This window comes from Aspergillus nidulans, chromosome VII, assembly GCF_000011425.1.
Source record: "Aspergillus nidulans FGSC A4 chromosome VII".
In the NCBI taxonomy this organism is placed as follows: Eukaryota; Fungi; Ascomycota; class Eurotiomycetes; order Eurotiales; family Aspergillaceae; genus Aspergillus; species Aspergillus nidulans.
Window position 1 is genome coordinate 2,278,276 of NC_066263.1, and position 19,587 is coordinate 2,297,862.

The 19,587-nt window shown below is 50.7% G+C and overlaps 8 protein-coding genes across 8 annotated transcripts, besides 1 other annotated feature; 4 read left to right on the forward strand and 4 right to left on the reverse strand.

Annotated features, from left to right (window-relative positions):
• Positions 1 to 19,587: part of a sequence feature (contig 1.29 1..525887(1)) that runs on past both edges of the window.
• Positions 628 to 1,442, reverse strand: ANIA_01941 (GPI anchored serine-threonine rich family protein; the record flags this gene model as incomplete). The annotated part of the gene is made up of 5 exons (XM_654453.1): positions 628 to 773; positions 840 to 946; positions 1,050 to 1,181; positions 1,245 to 1,326; positions 1,388 to 1,442. 5 exons carry the CDS (start codon positions 1,440 to 1,442, stop codon positions 628 to 630), a joined length of 522 nt encoding a protein of 173 aa, XP_659545.1.
• On the forward strand, positions 3,344 to 3,852 carry ANIA_01942 (uncharacterized protein; the record flags this gene model as incomplete). The annotated part of the gene is made up of 1 exon (XM_654454.2): positions 3,344 to 3,852. Exon 1 carries the CDS (start codon positions 3,421 to 3,423, stop codon positions 3,850 to 3,852), a length of 432 nt encoding a protein of 143 aa, XP_659546.1. The 5' UTR covers positions 3,344 to 3,420.
• On the forward strand, positions 4,307 to 6,023 carry ANIA_01943 (Smr domain protein; the record flags this gene model as incomplete). Its single annotated transcript, XM_654455.1, has 2 exons — positions 4,307 to 4,336; positions 4,440 to 6,023. The coding sequence occupies 2 exons, from the start codon at positions 4,307 to 4,309 to the stop codon at positions 6,021 to 6,023; spliced, it is 1,614 nt and encodes a 537-aa protein (XP_659547.1).
• ANIA_01944 (zinc knuckle domain protein) lies at positions 6,296 to 8,433 on the forward strand (the record flags this gene model as incomplete). Its single annotated transcript, XM_654456.1, has 2 exons — positions 6,296 to 7,432; positions 7,498 to 8,433. 2 exons carry the CDS (start codon positions 6,296 to 6,298, stop codon positions 8,431 to 8,433), a joined length of 2,073 nt encoding a protein of 690 aa, XP_659548.1.
• On the reverse strand, positions 8,681 to 9,693 carry ANIA_01945 (putative haloacid dehalogenase-like hydrolase; the record flags this gene model as incomplete). The annotated part of the gene is made up of 5 exons (XM_654457.1): positions 8,681 to 8,890; positions 8,975 to 9,137; positions 9,220 to 9,378; positions 9,491 to 9,523; positions 9,572 to 9,693. 5 exons carry the CDS (start codon positions 9,691 to 9,693, stop codon positions 8,681 to 8,683), a joined length of 687 nt encoding a protein of 228 aa, XP_659549.1.
• On the forward strand, positions 10,117 to 11,169 carry ANIA_01946 (uncharacterized protein; the record flags this gene model as incomplete). Its single annotated transcript, XM_654458.1, has 1 exon — positions 10,117 to 11,169. One exon carries the CDS (start codon positions 10,117 to 10,119, stop codon positions 11,167 to 11,169), a length of 1,053 nt encoding a protein of 350 aa, XP_659550.1.
• Positions 11,250 to 12,314, reverse strand: ANIA_01947 (putative metallo-beta-lactamase domain protein; the record flags this gene model as incomplete). The annotated part of the gene is made up of 3 exons (XM_654459.1): positions 11,250 to 11,444; positions 11,491 to 12,115; positions 12,178 to 12,314. The coding sequence occupies 3 exons, from the start codon at positions 12,312 to 12,314 to the stop codon at positions 11,250 to 11,252; spliced, it is 957 nt and encodes a 318-aa protein (XP_659551.1).
• On the reverse strand, positions 12,577 to 17,738 carry ANIA_01948 (protein SPA10; the record flags this gene model as incomplete). Its single annotated transcript, XM_654460.2, has 3 exons — positions 12,577 to 13,001; positions 13,057 to 14,466; positions 14,520 to 17,738. 3 exons carry the CDS (start codon positions 17,736 to 17,738, stop codon positions 12,843 to 12,845), a joined length of 4,788 nt encoding a protein of 1,595 aa, XP_659552.1. The 3' UTR covers positions 12,577 to 12,842.

Genomic DNA, 19,587 nt, shown 5'->3' on the forward strand with positions numbered 1-19,587 from the left:
TAAAGCTATTGATCTTTTCCTTCCTCTTGTCCAATACCCCTTCGGTTCTCATACATATTTTTTTTCTTTTTCTTCTCTTTATCTTCTATGAGAATTTCCTTCTTCGCGCAGGAAAAAGATTTCCTTCTTCGCGCAGGAAAAAGCAATCTAACCGAGTATATATTCGGGATGTACAATCTTTTTGTTATCTCTCATATTTCGGCGGGCTTGTCTCTAAAAATTCTACTCTATCACTAGTTGGTGGTTTGCTATTTAGTACCATCAACATCCCGGCTCAATATTTCAAATCGTTATTTGCGTCTACTGGATGAATAGAATTGGACTGCAATGGAATCAGACATGGCTGTCTGTCTACTTGGCTTTCTTTTCTTTAGCTATGTCAGTGCAGTTTTTATTGGGCCTTTGCATGATCATCACCGAAGAGCACACGGACTCAGTGGCCTACCGAATCCTGCGCAGACCGTAATCATGCAGTATCGCCATTACTATATATATTAGGATTTCCATGTCTGTTATGCCATTAAGCGCATCCTATCATATCTTCGACGTTAAGAGTACACTAGCAGAAACCCTACCCTGCTCCCCGATCTAGGCTACCCTTTTTGAACCCTAACTCCATGCACTGCTTCACAAGGCGAAAACAGCCAACGCCATTACACCCGCCATGGCAACAGATCCGGAAAAGACGCCCATCGCACGTCCAGCTCCATTCGCGTCTGTCTCTGTCGGGGCCATGTTAGATTGTGTTCTGGTGGCGTTGGCAGTGGGCTCGGCTGTTTTGGTATGTCGTTGGTACTCGAACAGCTAAATAACGTAGACAGGAAGGATTCGATACTAACCGGTCTCCTCATCCTCCGCGACCTTAGTCACGTTGAACCTGGGGCTTTGAGCCAAAATACCCATGTTGTTCTTCTCGGTGGAGCGGAAGTTGATTTGGTAGTTGTTTCTGGTGCAAAGTTTAGTATAAGCATGAATCCTTCTTCTCTTCGAAGGATTGCTTTTGACTGAATGGTACGCAGAGGACGAGGAAAAGGTGCTAGGAGACATACGCGATAGGAATATCCTCGATTTTATCAATGGTGTACTCCTCCTCAGATGCATCAACGTCAACAGCGAGATCCTGATCCACGTTGTGCCCGTCCATATTGACCAGCGTGATGGTGAACTGCTTGGGGTCGGAGCTGTATTTCATTGTACAGTTAGTTGTGTTTGGAGTTCTCATATGCTGATGGACAGGAACTTACGGAACCGTAGTCCAGCGGATTGTGAACGGCTTGCTGAAGTCGACTTTCTGGTTAGTTGACTTGGGAGAGGTTATGGTCATGGCTTTTAGAAGTTAGTAAAGATGCAAAGCTGGAATAGGTTCTCTTTGGGACTATCAACGAACCCAATGCAGATAGTGCAAAGGCGAGGAAGAGAGAGAGGGAGCTGATAAGATGCATTCTGAGGGTTGGGGAGCTCGTTAGTACAAGAAATGGATAATCGACGAAGCAATATAAAAGATAGAAAGCTCCTCGGCTTTTTCAAGTGGAATCAACAGTCTTATATAGAAGGATATCTTCACCGCATCGGCACCTCAAAGAGTTCCTTTCATGCGAGGGGCTCCGGTCTATACAATATGATTTCACCTAGCCAGCCATCCTTTTCGCTTTAGAGTCTGAGAACAAGATTCTATATCGGGGATATTCTGAGACATCTGACGTCCGGTACATCTGTTCGTAAGTCCGAAGATAGGAATATTGGTTGTTGCTGCAACGCCGAACAGCTGTCTTCTAATCAGTGTCAGTAAGAACCAAAAAAAAAAGGATACAGAAAAATAGCAAGCTTGTCAAGCGAGAGTCAGCCGAGATCGATAGTGGAAAGTCTCTGCAGACGCTAGCGATGGTTCGCAGCTCAATTTGGACGTCTCATTTCTTCTGCAGACGTTCGACGTTGGATAGGTCAGCCCACAGCTCTGATGCTCCATCCAAACCAGTTTCTCTGGCCATGTCTCAAAGGTCAGAGGCGCATCTTGACACAGTCAGCAGATTCATCCTCACTTTGCCACAGAGCCGTGGCTCGGCAAGAAAAGAGGTACGGCGATAGTCTCCTTGAAATGGATGACGATGAAGAATTTGTGATAAAGGTATCTCACGAAAACTCACAGGCTCAAGTCTGGATTCTGAGCACACCCCAGATACTCCTGCGATGTTCCTCCTGTCAAGACAATGTATATCGTCCCTGCCGTTGTGCTTTAGTCACTTCGCGTCTTTCTTGATAGTTAACTTGACTCCGCCAATCCAGGTCGAACGCTCTTAAGGCTCTGTTTACCTAGAGTTGATTCTCATGTGCGAACAGTTGAAGCTATGCACGGAGGCTCAATGGAGAAACATTGTGAGAAGAAAGAGCCTATTTCGACACAAAACAGGTATCACGGTGTACACCACTTTTTGCGTGCTAGAACAGACTCGAGACGGATCAAATGTTCCAATGTTCCAATGTTCCAACAGTACGACTCCGCAGGACGAGTCCAGAGTACGAAGCTCTATAGGTTACGGTGAAACCCGGCATTGGTTACGCTCGACCTCGAGCCCAACGCTGGATTGACAAGCCGACGTTGTGAGAATATGAAATGTGGAATCTGGCACCGCGCTCCAGCTCAATACCATCGTCTCTTACCCTCAGGGATGGTCAGTTCTAGCTGAATACGATGGCTTATGAAGAAAGTAATTGCAAAGTATGGATCGATGTAAAATAAGGAAGCCGGCTCTATGCTAGTACGACATACGCGCACCTCGTGTACATAGATGCCGCATTTTTTCCGAGTTGCGAAACGTTCGACATAGGTTTATTGATGCTGGGACCATGAAAACAAGCTTTCCAGGATCCGGAAATACTCGTTAGAAGCACGAAGCTCCGACAACAGGGTTACATATCCTTACACCACATAAAAAAAGCATGCATCTTCTTCGGAGAAATGTGTTGCATAGACCCCAAAGCTGCCCCCGTAGCAAACATTAACTAGACAAGCTACCAGGATCTTCCAGGTTGTTACCACAGCACAATGAACGAAGTAGCCTGTAAGTTGCCCGTATGTTGGTTCAGGGCATACCTCGAGCAGGGGAGATAGTTCAATGATTGGAAGCATTGTCGGGGGATCAGCGAACAAGACATCAGTGCGAATGCTTCATATCCCTGTCATCTGTCATCCATGGAATGTGTACATGCTCGAGCACGGCAGGGTAGTGTATGCTCATCCTTCCAGCAATAGAAAGGGGAATTGGGAGTTGACGGAAGATGGCGAGGAGATTCTCAAGAAGTATAAAGGGCCCTGAATCCATCGGTCTAGTCATTGGTATGCCTGTTTTCAAATCTCCTCTTTAAAGTCCTTTAACTCAAGACAACAACTCAGAGCGGATCCATTAAGCGCAATCCATCAGCATGAAGGTTCAACTTGCCACTATCCTCATCGGCCTCTGCGGCGCTACCCTTGCGGCGCCCACCCACGTCCAGCAGGAGAAACGGCTGTGGCCATTCCACTTCCCCGGAGAGGACCACGAGTCAGGAGCAGAGCCATCGCTGCCTTTGCCATGCTATCCTTTCCCAAACGAGTCCGACGATCCAACCGGAAGCGACTTTCCCCGGTTCTTCCCAAGGCCCCCATTTGATGAAAGATGTGGTGAATCTCCTCTAGACAGCATGAGTGAGGGCGAAGACTCTCCCCTAGGCACTATCTCTAATGATGGAGAAGGGCTTCCTTGGCAGCTGTCTGGTGAGGATGAGCAGGACAACGAGTCCCAAGGCCTGATGGGAGGGGGGAAGTTGGGAATGGAGGAAGAGAACGACATTGGAGGGAATGACAACGAGATCTGAACATATTGAACCGCGCCAGCGCAGCAAATCTCTCTTCTATGGCAGCGACATTGATTATGCTCGAGTTTTGGCCCAAATACAGATACCTGGAGTCTTGCAGAGTCAGTTCTCACTCGGGTTTGGGATGTGATCTGGTGTTGCTTTCGTCAGGTTGCGCGGCAAGAAATTCTGATTGGATTTGAATAAAGCGATGAGGCTTCCATAGGTCGGTTGAAGCGAAGCAAAAAGCAGTTAACTGGAAGTTCATGGGATGTTTGTTGAGATTGTAGTCTACTTCGTACAGAGCGGCAATGTCACTGGCGTTCTTATGTCATCCATCAACGGCCATTTCGGTTTTCTAATGCCTGGTTCCCCCACTTTGCTTAACACAACACTTTCACCATAGATCTCTCAGACAAAGGCATGCAAAGGAAATTCGAACTACATCTACGCCGAATAGTGAGCGATTCAGACGATGGTTGAGAACAATGAGGCTACGTTGAAAGTCAGTCTGGCTCTTCATCCCTGTTTGGAGGTAGCGTCGCATCTATGCTGGCGCTATCTGCCTCAACTGGTTGAAGTCTAACCCGCGTCCTCCGAGACTATAGGAACTAGAAAAAAGTTATTGCCCACCTCTCGATGCTGCTTTGATTACCGCAATTGCTCTCGACTATGACCTTGCGGACCAGGTGCAACTTCAGCAACTTCGCGAGGCGCTTGACGCCCTCGCACTTACGGCATGGGAACAAGATGATCTACCATTCGATCCTTCGGGGACAAGCGGCCTGAACTCAAGCAGTGAGCTAGGACTATCCCAGGCTGACACAAATACAAACCCGTCGCGAGCGACCGATACCACAAGCGAATTCTCGTCTCTTAGTCTGAGCGACAGGAGCCAATCGACGTGTTCTCCAGGATTGACATACACTACAGGCCCAGATGAGAGACCATTGTTATCTGGCGACCCAGAGGAGAATAAGATACTATATCTATGTGAAATGTTTCCTAACACTGAACGTTTCACGATCGAGTATACACTGAGAAAGTCAAACGGAGACGTCGATCGGGCCATGGATGAGTTGCTCAACTTCGCTTTCCTAAAAAATGAGTCGCCTAATGCCGTACCGAAAGGCGTCGAAGGCTTTGGGAATGAAGATGCTGGCCGAAAGAAGAGTCGCAAGCGCAAAGGGAAAAATAAGCACGGTCGAAACCAAGATTCAGGATTAACCGTCAGTCTTGACAGTGAGCTTGTGTTGCAAGATTCCAGCAATACAGTCAACAAGTGGGACGCTGCTCAGAAGGATGTTGACTTCATCTGTGCCCGGACTTTTCCTACCCTCACCAGGGAAACGGTCACGTCGACATACCACGCAAATGGGGCCTCTTTGTCTGCTACTATCCATTTTCTAGCGAATTCAAATGCGCCTAAGGACAAATCGAGCATTGATAAACATCCGGTCATGGTCCGCCAAGTCGACGAGTTGATGCAGGATTTCCCGGACATCGCACCAGAAATCCTTGCTGGTTTACTTGTAATCACGAGAGATTCAATTTCGGCTGCACACGAGTTGGCAAAGGCCTACATGACAAACCCGGCACCAAGATCTGCTGTTGAACTGATCAAGTTTACAAGCTCGCCCCCTCCACATGAAGTTGAAGAAGTACCCAAGCGCCGGACTGCCGACTCAAGATCATATGAGCAGGCGACCGCTTCCGCAGGGTACCACTCCTATGCTGCAACAGAGGCGCTTACGAAGGCTTCGGCTGCCTACAGACGCGGCAAGTCTGATAGACTGATGGGAGGAGCTGCCGCTTATTATTCAGCGGTTGGCCGTGAACACCTTGAGCGTGCGAAGAGGGAGGCAGCCGCCTCGGCTGATGCTCTTGTCAGCCAACAGTCATCGTGGAACGAGCTTGACTTGCACGGCGTTTCCGTACAGGATGCAGTCCGCATAGCGAACGAGCGCGTGGGAATATGGTGGGAATCGCTTGGGGATTCCAAGTACATGAGGGGCAGCGACGGCGACGTTGCTCGCGGAGGTTATCGCATCATCACTGGCATGGGACGGCACAGTCACGACGGGACTTCGCGCATCGGCCCAGCGGTCGCGAAGTCATTAGCGCGCGGAGGGTGGAGAGTAGAGGTTGACCAGGGTTTTTTGAGGGTAGTAGGAGTTGTTCGGCGTCGCTAATTGCTGAGATACCCTTTTAGCATTTGCCTGTTTTCGTGATTCCAGATTATTTTAATTATATCAGCATGGATATATCGACATTTACAGAGTGATCCTATGCCATTATTTATGTCATTCATTATTTCCATCATTGCGTAAGACTCCCGCACACTTGGCCTCCCCGCCCTACCGTAAATTTTCATTTCTCTACCCCAAGATCCACCGCCATTAAAGCAATCAATGATAAACTTCCTCCCAATCTCACCGTCTTTGACCCTATCCATCTTCAAGAAATGCCCGACATACCCAGTGACGAAGAAGACTCGAGAAACGCCTCCCTAGCCGCCCAGCGCAACCGCGGATCCGCAAGCGCAAGCGCTAGTAACCCTTCCTCCAGACACGCCTCGCGCGAGCCGCCCAGCAAGCGACGACGACGTGGTCGAGGCAAACAGGATGTCGACGTGCAGGATTTTGTCCCGAAAGGCGCGACATTCAGTGCGACTTCATTAGAGATCGATCCGGAGAGTGAGAGTACGTCGGCCTCAGAATCTGAATCTTCATCTGGAAGTGAAAGCGAAAGTGAGAGCGAAAGTGAGAGCGAGAGTGAGAGCGGAAGTGACAGCGAGAAAGAAATTGAGCCTGAAATCGAATCACGCGGTGGTGGACTGAGCGCGCCTGCGCCGAATTGGAATAAAACGGGGAAAAGCGTGATCAGGACGTCTTTGCATGGTCGGCAAGCTGCCAACGCGAACCTGAACGGAAATGGAAAAAATGATGCTGAGTCAGAGTCTGCTGCGGCAAAGAAATTCGAAGCTGTGAATGGGATGTATTGGCGAAGTCGAAGCTCGTCTGCTTCACCAGGCTGGAAGGAAAGAAAAACGGTAGAAGAAGGAAAGAGTGAAACGGCGGTAACTGATGATAACGATGTTCAGATAGAGGATGGAGAGGTGAACGGGGTCCAGGAGGTCTCTGCAGACTCTCAGTCAGACGACTCCGGTTCCTTGGACTCGGAAGCGGACGATTCCATCATGCTGAACATTGGCTCCCGGGGCCAGAACCGCAGCCAACACGACGTAATTCAGATTTCGGATGACGATAGCGACAGCGAGGGTGACGGCTATGATCCTGAGTCTTTATCGGTTTCGCAGACGCCTGCTACGGTTAACATCCTTGATGGCTCTAATGGAGACGGGGTAGACGGGGAATCCATAGCCGACTCGGAATCAAAAGAGAGGGCACTTCTCCGCTTCGCGCAGAAATACCCTACCTCGCCTTCTATTCTTGCGGATCTGACCCGCGAGGACATGGAATTGCAAGCTAGGATTATGTTCTACAACCGCGATATCAACGACATCAACCTCCAGCTCCCTATTACGTGTATGGAATGTTTGCAGGAAGGCCATCTCGCTGAGGTCTGTCCTACTAGGGAGGTAAGTACCGTCCAGCAGATCCTTTGACAGACGGATAAGAACCGCCGGCTAAAAAAAATTACTAGTGCGTCCACTGCGGCGCTTGGAACAAACATCAAAGCAGCCTCTGCCCCAAATTTCGCCGCTGTCAGCGCTGCCGCGGACGCGGTCACGACGCAAAAGATTGCCCTTCAGCCCTGAAAAGCTCCGCGTCTGAAATCCCCTGTGACCTGTGCGGATCTGCTGATCATCTTGAATATGACTGCGACTATCTCTGGAAGTTGCCGAGGCAGGATACAACCTCCCTCCCGGTCCTGGTCTCCATATCCTGTGCGCATTGCACGAGTAACCGCCATTTAATAGGCGACTGTCCGTCTCTCAGCCGTCCTTTCCTCTCGTCATCTTTCACAGTCCGTGGAATTGACCCTAATCTGATCACGAATATCAACTCTGTTGTGAATCCTAGGCGTGGCGGTGCGGGTGCTTTGAGCGGTCGCCCAGGTCGTCAGCGCGGTAATGGTCTAAAGATTCGAGGCCGAGCAGATCAACATGCTCATTCTCCGTCTTCAGACAGCGACGACATGATGTCCATGTCCTTGACACGTGGCGGTCAAGGAAGAAGAGCCGGCGCTGGTGGCAACCGGAGCGGTAACAGGGGAAGTATCAATATTCGAATTGGTGGAGATAGAAGTAACGGGGGACCGCCGCCGTCATCTGCAAGAGATTACCGGGACCGTGATGATCCGTACTTTAGGGGCGGCTTCAATTCTCGGCAACGCTCTATGTCTCCTGGGAGGGACAGGGGGAGACCTGGTCGCAGCAGAGGAAGGGGCGGGCAGCAGCCGCCTAGGTCTCCGCCTCGAGGCCAGGGCCGTCCGCCTGGTTTGTCAAACCAGTCTCGTGGTGGTAGAGGTAATGGTAAAGGAGGTGGTGGACGGGGAGGACGGGGTGGAGGGGGCGGAGATGCGTACCGGCCCATGCCGAGTGCCGCCAAGAAGGCCTGGGATAGATACCGGCTCTGATGGTTTGCATCTTAAAGATACTAATTAAGCCGCAGGTTGGCCATCTTACAGCATTACTCTAGGTTGTCTGTACTATTCATTTGACATTGGCGGTTAGCTACATTGCTTCAAGGCATGACGTCCGGACGAAGATATCCTCAAAGGAGGAACTCTATGCTGCAAATAATCTATAATCGCCTGTGGTTATAGCGGCATCCTCGACGTCTGCGTATTTATTAACGTTCTGCCTTGGACTGGCAGCCGCCGGTCATGTTTGCGCATCAGTGGAAGTGAGCTCTATGCGGGTTTTACTCCCGACAAATCCGTTTTCCAGCACGTCAATGAGCTCATGGAGCTTCTCAATAACCAGGTCTGTGTGCATATGCTCCTTTAGGTGGTCGTTATGGTCATTGAGCAGCAGCACTGTTGCGGCTCCCGCCGCGTGCCCGGCTGTCATATCATCAAGGCTATCACCGACCTAGCGCAACACGATCAGTTGCCGCTCCAACCCTAAGGATGCAAGAAGGCTGAGGAACTGGCAAGAGATCAGGAGAACAAATACCATGATTAGATTTTTACCACCATCCTCAAGGCCCCATTCTTTTGCTATGTGCAAGATACCTGCCGGATCCGGCTTGGGCAGCAACCCAGGAGTCTCTCTGGTGATAATAGGCACGAAGACATGCTCTGGGAGGTGATTCTGAAGCAGGTTTGTGACGGGCGCCCTGAACCATAACTGTTAGCTCCAGGATCCAGCCAGAACCCATATACATCCAATATAGGCAGAAAAGAGAAAGAACGACTTACTCAAAATTCCTCGTACACAAAGCCCTTCTGACCCCCCTCTTCCGTAAATATTCCATCAACTCTACAAGCCCAGGCTGCGGCTCCTGGTGCTGCATTGCTTTCCGCTCAATGGCCTTGACCTTATTGCTTGCCTCAAGCTGCGCGTCAAGTGTAGGGAGGCTACGGATATGATGCAGGATATCGACTGACTTAGGTATCCCTAAAGCTTCACTGAAGAGGTTGAGCTTATGTCATCAAGTGAGGCTTCTCCTGGGGCATGATCGGTGCATACCGCATTTCGCCAAACATGTAGTTTTGAGGAAGACTAGAAGGTTAGCTAAATTGGGTTTTTTTCGACAACAAAAACGCGCACCATAATGTGCCGTCAACATCGAATACGATGCCCTTTAGTTGGGGATCATTGGAAGGCTCAGCTCTCGATGGGTTGAGGGGGGCAAAGCGTCGTGAACGAGGGTTGTACTGGAGGGGGGACATTGTAGAGATATGCTTCAGATTAGAAAAAGTGATTCTGAAGGCGAGAGTTTGGTGAAGACGATAAAGAAAATATGTCGAAGGATGAATCATGGACAATGAAGAATGGAGATTCGAGGTGGGGAGAGAATGTGGTGAATGGTGGAGATGCCTAGATATGGAAACATCCCGGCAGCATCCTTCGTTGTTCATCTACTTATCTCACCACGAGCATCGTCATCATCACCATCATCATCATCATCATCATCATCATCATCATCATCACATTAGATAGTCTACATCGAAGTATAGATGTAAGAAAGACTCCATGTCAGTTTCCCATAGAGGAAGGTGCGAGTGAGCCGCACCTTTCCCGTTACTATAATCGCAAGCGGTTTCCTCATTATAATTCTTCTACTGCTTCAATTTCTGGAATGAGCTCTCCTCATGGCCAGCCTTATAGCGACTCTCCTGACGATGACCGACTTTTCACAGCCAAGCTCAGGTCTACTTTCTGAGTGGGACTCCGGTCAACATTACATAGACGACCTCGAAAGCCAAGATGAGGGTTCTGTCGTTAGAAATGTCAATGTCGGAAACACCTTTGCCCTTATGAGAGCAGTCGTCGAGCTTCGGGTTCTGCAAACAACGACGGCCATCCTTCGTTTCACCAGAACGAACCCAGTGTCAATCTCCGACCCAGACTCATCCATTCGCCGCGCCATAGATCGCAGGGAACAGCGCATTTCCCGCCTGATCGATGCGATGACTAAAGATGACTTCGAGAAGAGTGTTGGCGAAATCGCGTCGCGGATGGAAATTCCAGCCCCGCCCGTGCCTCAGCGAATTCTTTCCCCGTCTGAGATGTTAGAGGAACTTACAATCGAGGAGCAGGTCTCGCATGAAGAGGACCAAATGTTTCTGTGCGCCCCCGTGTCTGCTGATTCGATCCGTTCGACTGTTTCTACTGCTTCGGATGCGAGCACGCCAAAGCTTAACACTTTGATTAGTGATGATCCAATTCCAATAGTGGATGAGAATATCCGGGGCCGAACAGAGGGCACGCTGAGCGAGGACGATAGGAGAGCGTCTGGTTCTATGGCCTCGTCAGGTCCAACACCTGGCACCGAGTCGAGCTACTCATCGCTTGGGAGAAGCTTGTCTGTAAGCAATATGAACTCAGTTACGTCGATCCCGCGACAGTACAAGATTGTCTCGGCAGCTCAATATACCAAGATCATCGCAGAGAGACAACCGCAGTTCAGCTTTCTCAACTACCCCTACTCCATCGATTCTCTGGTGGCAGAGGGCCCTCGGCTTGATCGGTCCGCACTCGAGCTTGACGAGCATGCTAACGAGTATAAAAGAATGTCTGCCGACAGCTTCCCAGGAGAGTTTCCGGTTAGCGAAGGGTTGGAGTATAGTTCGCTGGCGACGGCAAAACACCATACTCGCATTCCTTCAATAAGGACCTCCGTCCGCCCATTTTCTGACTTGTGACCTGTTGTGCTTGGTCCATTATTATCAGAATTCATGATTATGCAATGACTTCATTCTGTACACCACCTTAGCACGCTGCATCAATGACATTCTTCCTGATGAATAGCATGATCGAGATAGCCCATTGCCTTGACGAAGATTTGAGCACTGTCTAACAGACGCTTCTTGCTGTCTGTGTCCGTCTCCATTCCAATAAACGCGCCCCGAGTGATATCAAACTCCGTATGCTTGATAGCCTTCCAGATACCATGCACGTCATCAGCAGATAGTGGAATCTATCAGGTTAGCCAGGGCCCATTCAGTGTCATTCAGAAAACATACCATATTTGGATATGACCACATAAACGTAAACGACGCTGTTCCAGCCGGCCTATCAACCCAATACCTTCCACTTGGCACAACCGCAATCGTATCCGCAATCAACAACGTCTTCAACGGCCTCCACCACAGCACCGTACTTCCCGGGAAATGCCCGCCCGTCTTAAGGACAATTATATCTGCTCTTCCGTCATCACCCCCATAATTCCCTGACGGTGCAAATGACAGTGAACTTTCACCGAAAAACACCTGCTTGTCCCCTTTCACGACAGCCCATTCCTCATCTTCAGATGACAAGTAAACCGGGCAGTCGAAAATCTCTGCCCAGACGAGATGAGTCGTATAATAATGAGGATGGGAGATAACAATCGCGTCGATTCCCCCGAGTTCATTGATGCGTGTTATGGTATAATCGTCAATATATGTGATGCAGTCCCAGAGGACATTAAAGAGCCTAGAGTTTCCTGGTGAAAATGTCCGACACAAGTACGCACGTTGCCCGATTGCCTGCTTTGGCTCCGTGTGTATTGAGATCAAGCTCTCGCCGTGGATTGTATCGGGCGTAAAGATATTCTTATACTTCGGGTCTTGCGAGTTCTGCAGCGCTCGAAGGGTTGTCCATGATTGACTAGGAGTATACATTCTAGTATTAGGATCCTATCTGATAGTAGCAGTATGTAGAGGACTCACCCCGTAGGTGGAACGTATTGGCGCGGGTCGTCGCAGATCTTGCACGAGCGCAGAGTCGAGGGCGTGGGGTATTGGGTGCCACAGGTGGAGCAAATGAGGAAATCGAGGGCTTGTGGGCTTGGAGATGTTTCTGGCATTTTGATGGCTGATAGCTTAGGGAAGAGGTAAAGGGTTGGATGGGAAAGATTAAGGCAGCTGATTCTGATTCAGATCGCGCTGAGGTAAATTGCCAGAGATGGGAGGAATGCACCCCCGCATATATAGTGGTTACCCCGCAGCGATGGTCGAGAGTGGGGGCAACATACGGAGTAGACCTAAGTAGTACTAGCTAAGAGCTGCAGTACTCTAGACAAAGAGCTATGGAGAAGCTGAGAGATAAGTGTGCTAAAGTTGAGGATGTTTGTGCAGGCTTTTCATTACACACATGACGGTAACAAATATGCAGCAAAGAAGGGAATCGCTAGGTAGATACATGAGAGAACAAAATACATTCATGTAAAGCGCCGTCATCAGTAAATGTAGTATATTATGGATGAAGTTTTGCAACATGCATGACACCAGGCACTGAAAGAAAATGGCGTAAAAAAAGGGGAACCAAAAGTTACTGCTCATGAGGTCGTGTCGTAAACGGGTGGTGCGCACTAAGTGTCAAACTCGCGCACTTATTAGTAGTCATGCTCCTCGTCAACGTGTTCAGGGCTGTCGCGGTAATTTCGCCTTCTTCTGTTGGGGCTGTTGTATTGGCTATTGGAATTGAGAGGTCGAGGACCAGTCGGCTTGCGGGCGGGCGGCGTGCTGCGTCCAGGAGATTGCATGGCCGAGCTCTGTGTAGTGACGAGTCAGCATTATCCTATATATATTGGAAACTATAAAACTTACCCGTGACACAACACGGTCGGCATACGATCGTTCCTCGCCTTCTTTGATTTTAGCGGGTCTCTCTGGGAAAAGTGGCCCATCGTCCTTGATTTTTGGTGGCCGCGGTGGTCCCTGGCGCGAAGACCGCATGCTAGTCTCCGAATAGCCTGCATCGGATATAGGGGATAAACGGCTTGCGCCACTTAATCGTCGGTTCCCGTTAATAGCAGAGAAGCTAGGGTTTGAACCCCATTGATCCGAGTGATTCCCAGATGCACCATAGATCTGCGCCTGGGATTCTAACTGAGACTGATACCGACCAGTAGGACCCTGGCGCGGCTGGGGGTGTTGCATGTCGAGACTGTCCCTATGCGCTCGATATTTGGGAGCCTCCGAAATTTGAGACGGAACCAAGGGCGAGGGAGGCCGGTTCTCCTGCTGTGGCGACCCTTCATCGAGCGTGTAGTTTGACCGGAGTCTGTCATCACCTTGAGGGTCATAGTAGTCAGGTGCCTTGTAAGGACCATGAGCCAAATCGGATCCTGAACGCGACGCGTCAAAAGACACCCGCTCTTTCTTTCCGGGCTGCATGCTGTTTCGGATATTGTCTCCCATAGAGGAAGCTGTGGTTCTTGACCAACGGGAGATTTTGGGAAAGAAAGACGAGCTGCTGGACTTGTGTTTTCGCGCCTTGTCACTTGCTTTCGGTGTTGTCTCATTGCTGTTGCTGAGAGCTCCCGAGGCTACTGCTTCTCGTGGAGGTGTTGAAACAGGCGCAGACCCAGCTCTCTCCCGTCGGGGTTCCCCATTCTCTTGCAATGGCAGTTGCGGACTCAAGAACTCTCCGCGTTCGTCAAGTACATCCTCATCGGCTTCTGGAACAGTGCTAATACGATTTTCGGCATCTCTGAGCAATCCCGTGCCACGTGGTTCAGGCGCAGCTCGGGAGGAATTGGAAAGGAAGCCAGAGTGATCTCCAGGAGAAGATGTTCCGGCATGGCCTTCGGGTTCGTAGCCATCAGGATCAACACTGGCAGGGCCTCGGCTTCGCATCATGTCATTCTGACTGGACCGCAGAGCTTCCATGTCGTCCAGAAGCTGTTCCAGCATATCCTCAATCCTTGACAGGTCATTGCCAGACTTGAGACTCAATCCCTTCAGTGCACGCTTAAACAAGTTCTTACGCTTCGCTGGGGAATCTTCTCCATCTTCCACAGATGCCTGACGGGTTCTGCTTCCACTAGCCGGTAGCGGGCGCGGACCATTAATGGCCTTGTACGTTCGCTCATTCGAATCCAGAATCATCCCATCCTGTTGGGCGATGAATTTCTTCATTTCCTCGAATGAGTTGCGCATTTCAGCAGCGCTTCGAACTAGAGTCACCAGGATCTCTGTGTCTCGAGCATTGCGCTGAGCATCGCGAACCGTGAGCTGTAGATGTCAGACAATGTTCCATTCGGTTAAACCTTAAGCAAAAGACTTACATGGTCCATTAGTGCAACGATATCTTTTGACTGGATCCTCTCGATACCCCGTCCTGTTGCACTGTCATACAAGGGTGAACCCACTCCATGGGAGTAGCCACTGAAGTGTCGCTGATGCGATGGCTCGAATGCGTCATCTCCAGGGCTATCAAACAGGCCTAAACCGTTGGTGTCAATCCCACTAAATCCCTTGATTCCTGGCTGAGGACTTGGGGAGATAGGGTTAGCAGCGGAGACGTAGCCTTCATCTTTGGCCCCAGGGGGTGTACTAAAGATGGGCCCATTCGCGTATTGCTGGTCCTGGTAGGCATCGGCATAATCGTCACCAGGATAATAGTCGTGGCCATATTCTTGTCTAGACGAAGCCAAGCCGAGACCAGCACCAGCGGCGGCAGCAGTAGCAGCGTTGTCGAAAAGAGGTGAATGACCGCCCTTTCCAGATGATGAATTGTACTGCCAGGTACTATCAGGGCCAACTCCTGCCGCGGGACCTTGAATGATTGACGGGTTTGTATTAATTTCTGATTCATCTTCCGGGCTTAGTTCACGGTCCTGTGGAGGAGGACTCTCGCCATGCTCGTCGGGCAGTAATTCCACCGGCTCAGTCAAGTCATCAATGGATTGCGTGACGCTTTGGGGCGGGGACGTGACGCCCATTCGTCTAGGAAAGGAAGTTGCGTCTGGGCTCGAGGAAACATTGTGTTGTTGTTTCAGAGGGCTTCCTCGGCGAGAAGTTGGCGAATGTTGATTTAGCTGACCTAACGACCTTGTGCTGCCAGTCTCGCCCTGCACGAAGGTGTTCGACTGCGAGTGGCTTCCTGCAGACTGGTTCGACTTTGTGTCCAATATTGACGGGTCAAGAACTGAGGCAACAGCCGACTCAACGGCAGCTGGATGGACAAATCGAGGATTCACGCCGACACCTTCGGCAACAGGGCGACCTTGGTTTGCCTTTTCAATAAAATCGCTCTCGCTACCGTCAGCGTAATTGGCCATGTGCTTCGGGTCAATGCTTGCAGTCTCCGCCAGTGAGTGACGGTAGGCTCCATCGTCTGACTCTTCTTGCCAAGTCTTGTCTCTCAGAGTTTGGTTAGAAAGCACAGATGACCCTTCGTAGCCAAGGTCGGGACCAGCCTCCTTCTGATAGCGTGAAATCTCATCTTGGCTTTCAGCAGTGATGCCTTCTCGTTTAGACCTTGCCAGGTTCGTACTCGGTGCTGAGGAAAGTGAATCGATTGAGAGTTTTGGTTCCATTTCTCTCTCATCTCCCGAGTACTCCTGCGGGACATGTTGAGTCGAGCCTTGTCGGACGTGCGACTCACTCTGATTGCTGGCCACACTCTGGATTGGGCTCAGAGCGCGTCTGCTGCCCCCATGAACGAGCTCGTTTGAGTCAGAATGGGTGTCTAGCAGATTCGCCGCTGCTGCCGCGGCAATAGCGCCAGCGGCAGCCTCGACAGACGGCGAATGGCTCCATTCACGGCCATTGTCAGAGGCACTGTGAACCGACAAGTTGTGGCTTGAAATGTTACTGTGCTTAAGCCCCAAATCATGTCGCGAGTCTCGAGGCTCAGGTTCTGCTGTTTGCTCAGAAAGAAGGGAGGCTCTTGTCATCTCCGACTCGAGAGCACTGCGGAACGGCATCGGAGCGACATTATGCTTTTGGAACACCAGTTCAGTTTCGTTGATGTTTTTAGGCTCGCTCCCTCTCCTTGATTCGGACTTGCACAGACTTGAATTCGAGTCATGATGTTTGAGGTTGTTGGCGGTTAAACGACTAGCGACAATTCCAGCCCTCTCGGCGTCACGTAGACCTTTGCTCTTCTGTCGGCGTACCATATCTTGTTCGGACAGTTCGGGTCGTGAGCCTCTGACGTAGCCCGATTCCGCAGTCATCTCACTGTCCCGGCTTGCCCTACGCTCTTTTTGAGACGAGATGGATCCATCGGCAAGAACAATTCCCTCATCCCGGCTGTCTTTGTTGAGGACAACCTTGGGTTTTCGCACGTTTGGAGCACTTGCGTGCTTGGAGAGTCGCCTTACAAGGCCATCGCGGGATTCAGAACTTGCTGGAGAGTGAGAAGAACTTATATCACGCTCAAACTTGGACGTGTTAGTCATAACCTTCTGGTCTTTTTTGAGTTCCTTCAACTCCGGCAAGATCAGTCTTCGAATTGCATCTTCAACCGTTTCGAGGAGCTTTGGGTTGTTCAAAGACGATTTAGATGTATTGGAGCGGAAGGAATATTGGTCCCCTGAGCGACGATGTGAAGAAACAGCGGAAGCGCTGAGCATGCTAGACTCGGGACTTGCCATGTCGTCGTCCTTGGTATAGCCTCGATGTCGGGGAGACTTGGCCTCAACTTCCTGGTAGTCGGTGGCGATTCCTCGGTTTTTACCCGCTCGGCGTTTACTGGAAGCGTCCCGGGAGTAATTGCTGACCTTCTCCGCAGCACGTTGAGCGATTCTCTCCGTACTCAGACTGCGGCTTCTTTGACGACTCGGCGTTTTGAGATAGTCTTTCGACTCCGGTTCCTCCAGCTCTGGGCTTTCGGTACGTTGCTGTTGTGCACCAGACGATGGGGCTTCGAGCATGCTATCCGCAGGCATAGACGAGATATCCGACGTTGGCAAATACCTGCGGTCGCGGGACAGTGTAGAGAGCTCACTGCCTTGGTCGCGATTTAGGAGTTCGATCTCCACGGGGCCGGGACTCTGATTTTCGTCTGCGGAAGAAGAATAGCTCAGGTCATCGCCTAATATTTCACGACCCGACTTTGACTTTGACGGAGATCCAAGGGAAATCCGTCGCGAATACGATGGCCTCCGATTACCAGAGGAGTCGGTGATGTGGACGCTCGGCTCCTTAGACTTCTTCCTGGACGAGGGAGTGACTCGAACGCGGACACTCGGACGGGAGACTATCGCACCGCCAGAACCCCCAGAACCCTTCCCGCCCTCGAAGTACTCGATGAGCAGGGAGGTCTGGGAGTGATGCGCCGAGCGCGACAGTTTGGTGGAGTCCTCACCGCGGGAGCGGTGCTTCCGACGAGTGGGAATTGTGACGGGACTCCCGTCGTCGGGAATCGAATACGATGTCTTGTCTGTGCGGCGAGAGATGTCAGTTCCCAGATCTGTGCCTGTGACGCTGCTTCCAAAGCTGTCGACGATGGATTCTGTGGGGGCTGGTAGAAGCGGTCTGCGGGTGGTGATGCCCATGACGGAGGGAGGAGTGGGATATGTATTAATTCGTATAACTCCTTCAGGCAGCCAGAAAGTTCATGGTCTGCCGACTTTTTCCCTCTCCCAGACACCTGAAGCTCTCTTACTCTCTCTTTTCATCCAGAGTGAGGAGGGAGATCTGAAGCAGTTGGGCAACGGGGAAAGATTGGGCTCGGGGAAGGGAAGGGGGCAGGGCCAGGGAAGTATGGGGTGACCTGAGCCCCGATGTTAACAGAAGAAGTGCTAACACTGATCGGTTGGATCGATGTACAGTCTTCAAAATAAGGGTTGGTCAGGGCGCGAACGGAGAGAGTGGCAGGCGGGGTGTGGGGAGGTAAGGAATGTAAGGCTGAGGCTGTCAGGTATAAGGGGAAAGGAAAGAAATTCAAGCGTACCAGCGCAGATGAATTGATGAGGGAGGGATGGAATGTAGGAGGAGCAGCTGATCGGTAGATAGTCTCAAGGAGGGATGCTGATGGTTGTGGGTGGTGGATGGAGGTGAATTGAATTGAGGCTTGCTGGACGTTGGACGAAGGCAGACTTTAGCGGCTCACCATCCCAACACCAGCCAGGCGAAGAATTGCTGCCCCGCGTGAAAAAGACACACCTAGCAAGAAAGAGAATGGAAGCAGAAAACAAATAAATCACGAGCCAGGCGAGAAACGATGGAGACGGGCAGAAGTGAAAAGGAATCGAGCGGGCGAGAAAAAAGGGAAGGCTGGGGAGGCGCAAAAAAGTCGTTCGACCGACGAACAATCGAGCGATACGCGCTGACGGGCAAATGGCAATTGGCAAGTAGTGAAATAAATCTCAAGCAGACCTCCAATCCTGATTGACCGGACTTTCAAGGTTTCGTTCTTTGCGGGAGCAAACGCAGCCTTCGTTGGAATCGGCGTCCAGAGACTGTTTGGGGCTATGCTCCGTACTCTTCGTTCTCAAATACCTGTCAAGCAGACTAAGTAAAATAATAAACAGACAAAACCATCTTTTGGATCCCAACAGCAACGAATGCTATCTTCAAGGTGGCTGCTGGAGACCATCACCACGCAAGGCGACTTTCCATGCTTCTTACGTGGGTAAGTAGCAGCCTCTAATTGTCTTGGGCAGTGCCATGACCACCGACATTTCTCTCCGTCTGAACTATCTACGCTGGACATTAGTGTCCAAGGTAGTTTGAAAAATTCTCATATCCTCGAGCACCCAACTCCTACTCCGTGCTCTGCCTGAATTTGTCTCTAGAAGCCAGTGTTACTCGGTGCTTTCAACGGTCCCTGGGCTGCCGGCAGCCATTTTGCAAATATACCATCATGTAAGGAGAGCGGGAATTGCTCTAAAGCCAGTATCCAGGTACTGAATAAGGCCCAGCCAGACAGCTCAGAGCTCTCCAGGCTTAGCTCAGATCTCCCATTTCCCGATTCCGCAACCGTGCAACCCGCAGTACTCCGTACAGAGTCTCTCCTACCTACCAGTATAGAAGAGACCAAACAACCCAAGACACCAAAGTCACACCTGTGCATCCGTTCCCTCGTTCCTGCCTGGTCCTCACATCTCCCTACATGAGCAGGCATGAGCATGACCACGAGCATGTACGTACGGAGCAGAGACAGGGCCTAAACTGCATCAGTGATAGTCGGCTCACCGCGGGTCTCCCGGGACAACCATCGATTGGCGATGATTGGCGATCCTGCTGCCAACTCATCAGCGCCCATTTATCACATCACATTTGGCACTGACCTCTACCAGTCAAGGCGGCTGGTTGGGTAGGGGTATTCCTGGCTGCCATAACTGCCGAGATAATCATCACACGGAATAATGCAGTTGGAACCTAACCTTGAGCTCAGTTGGT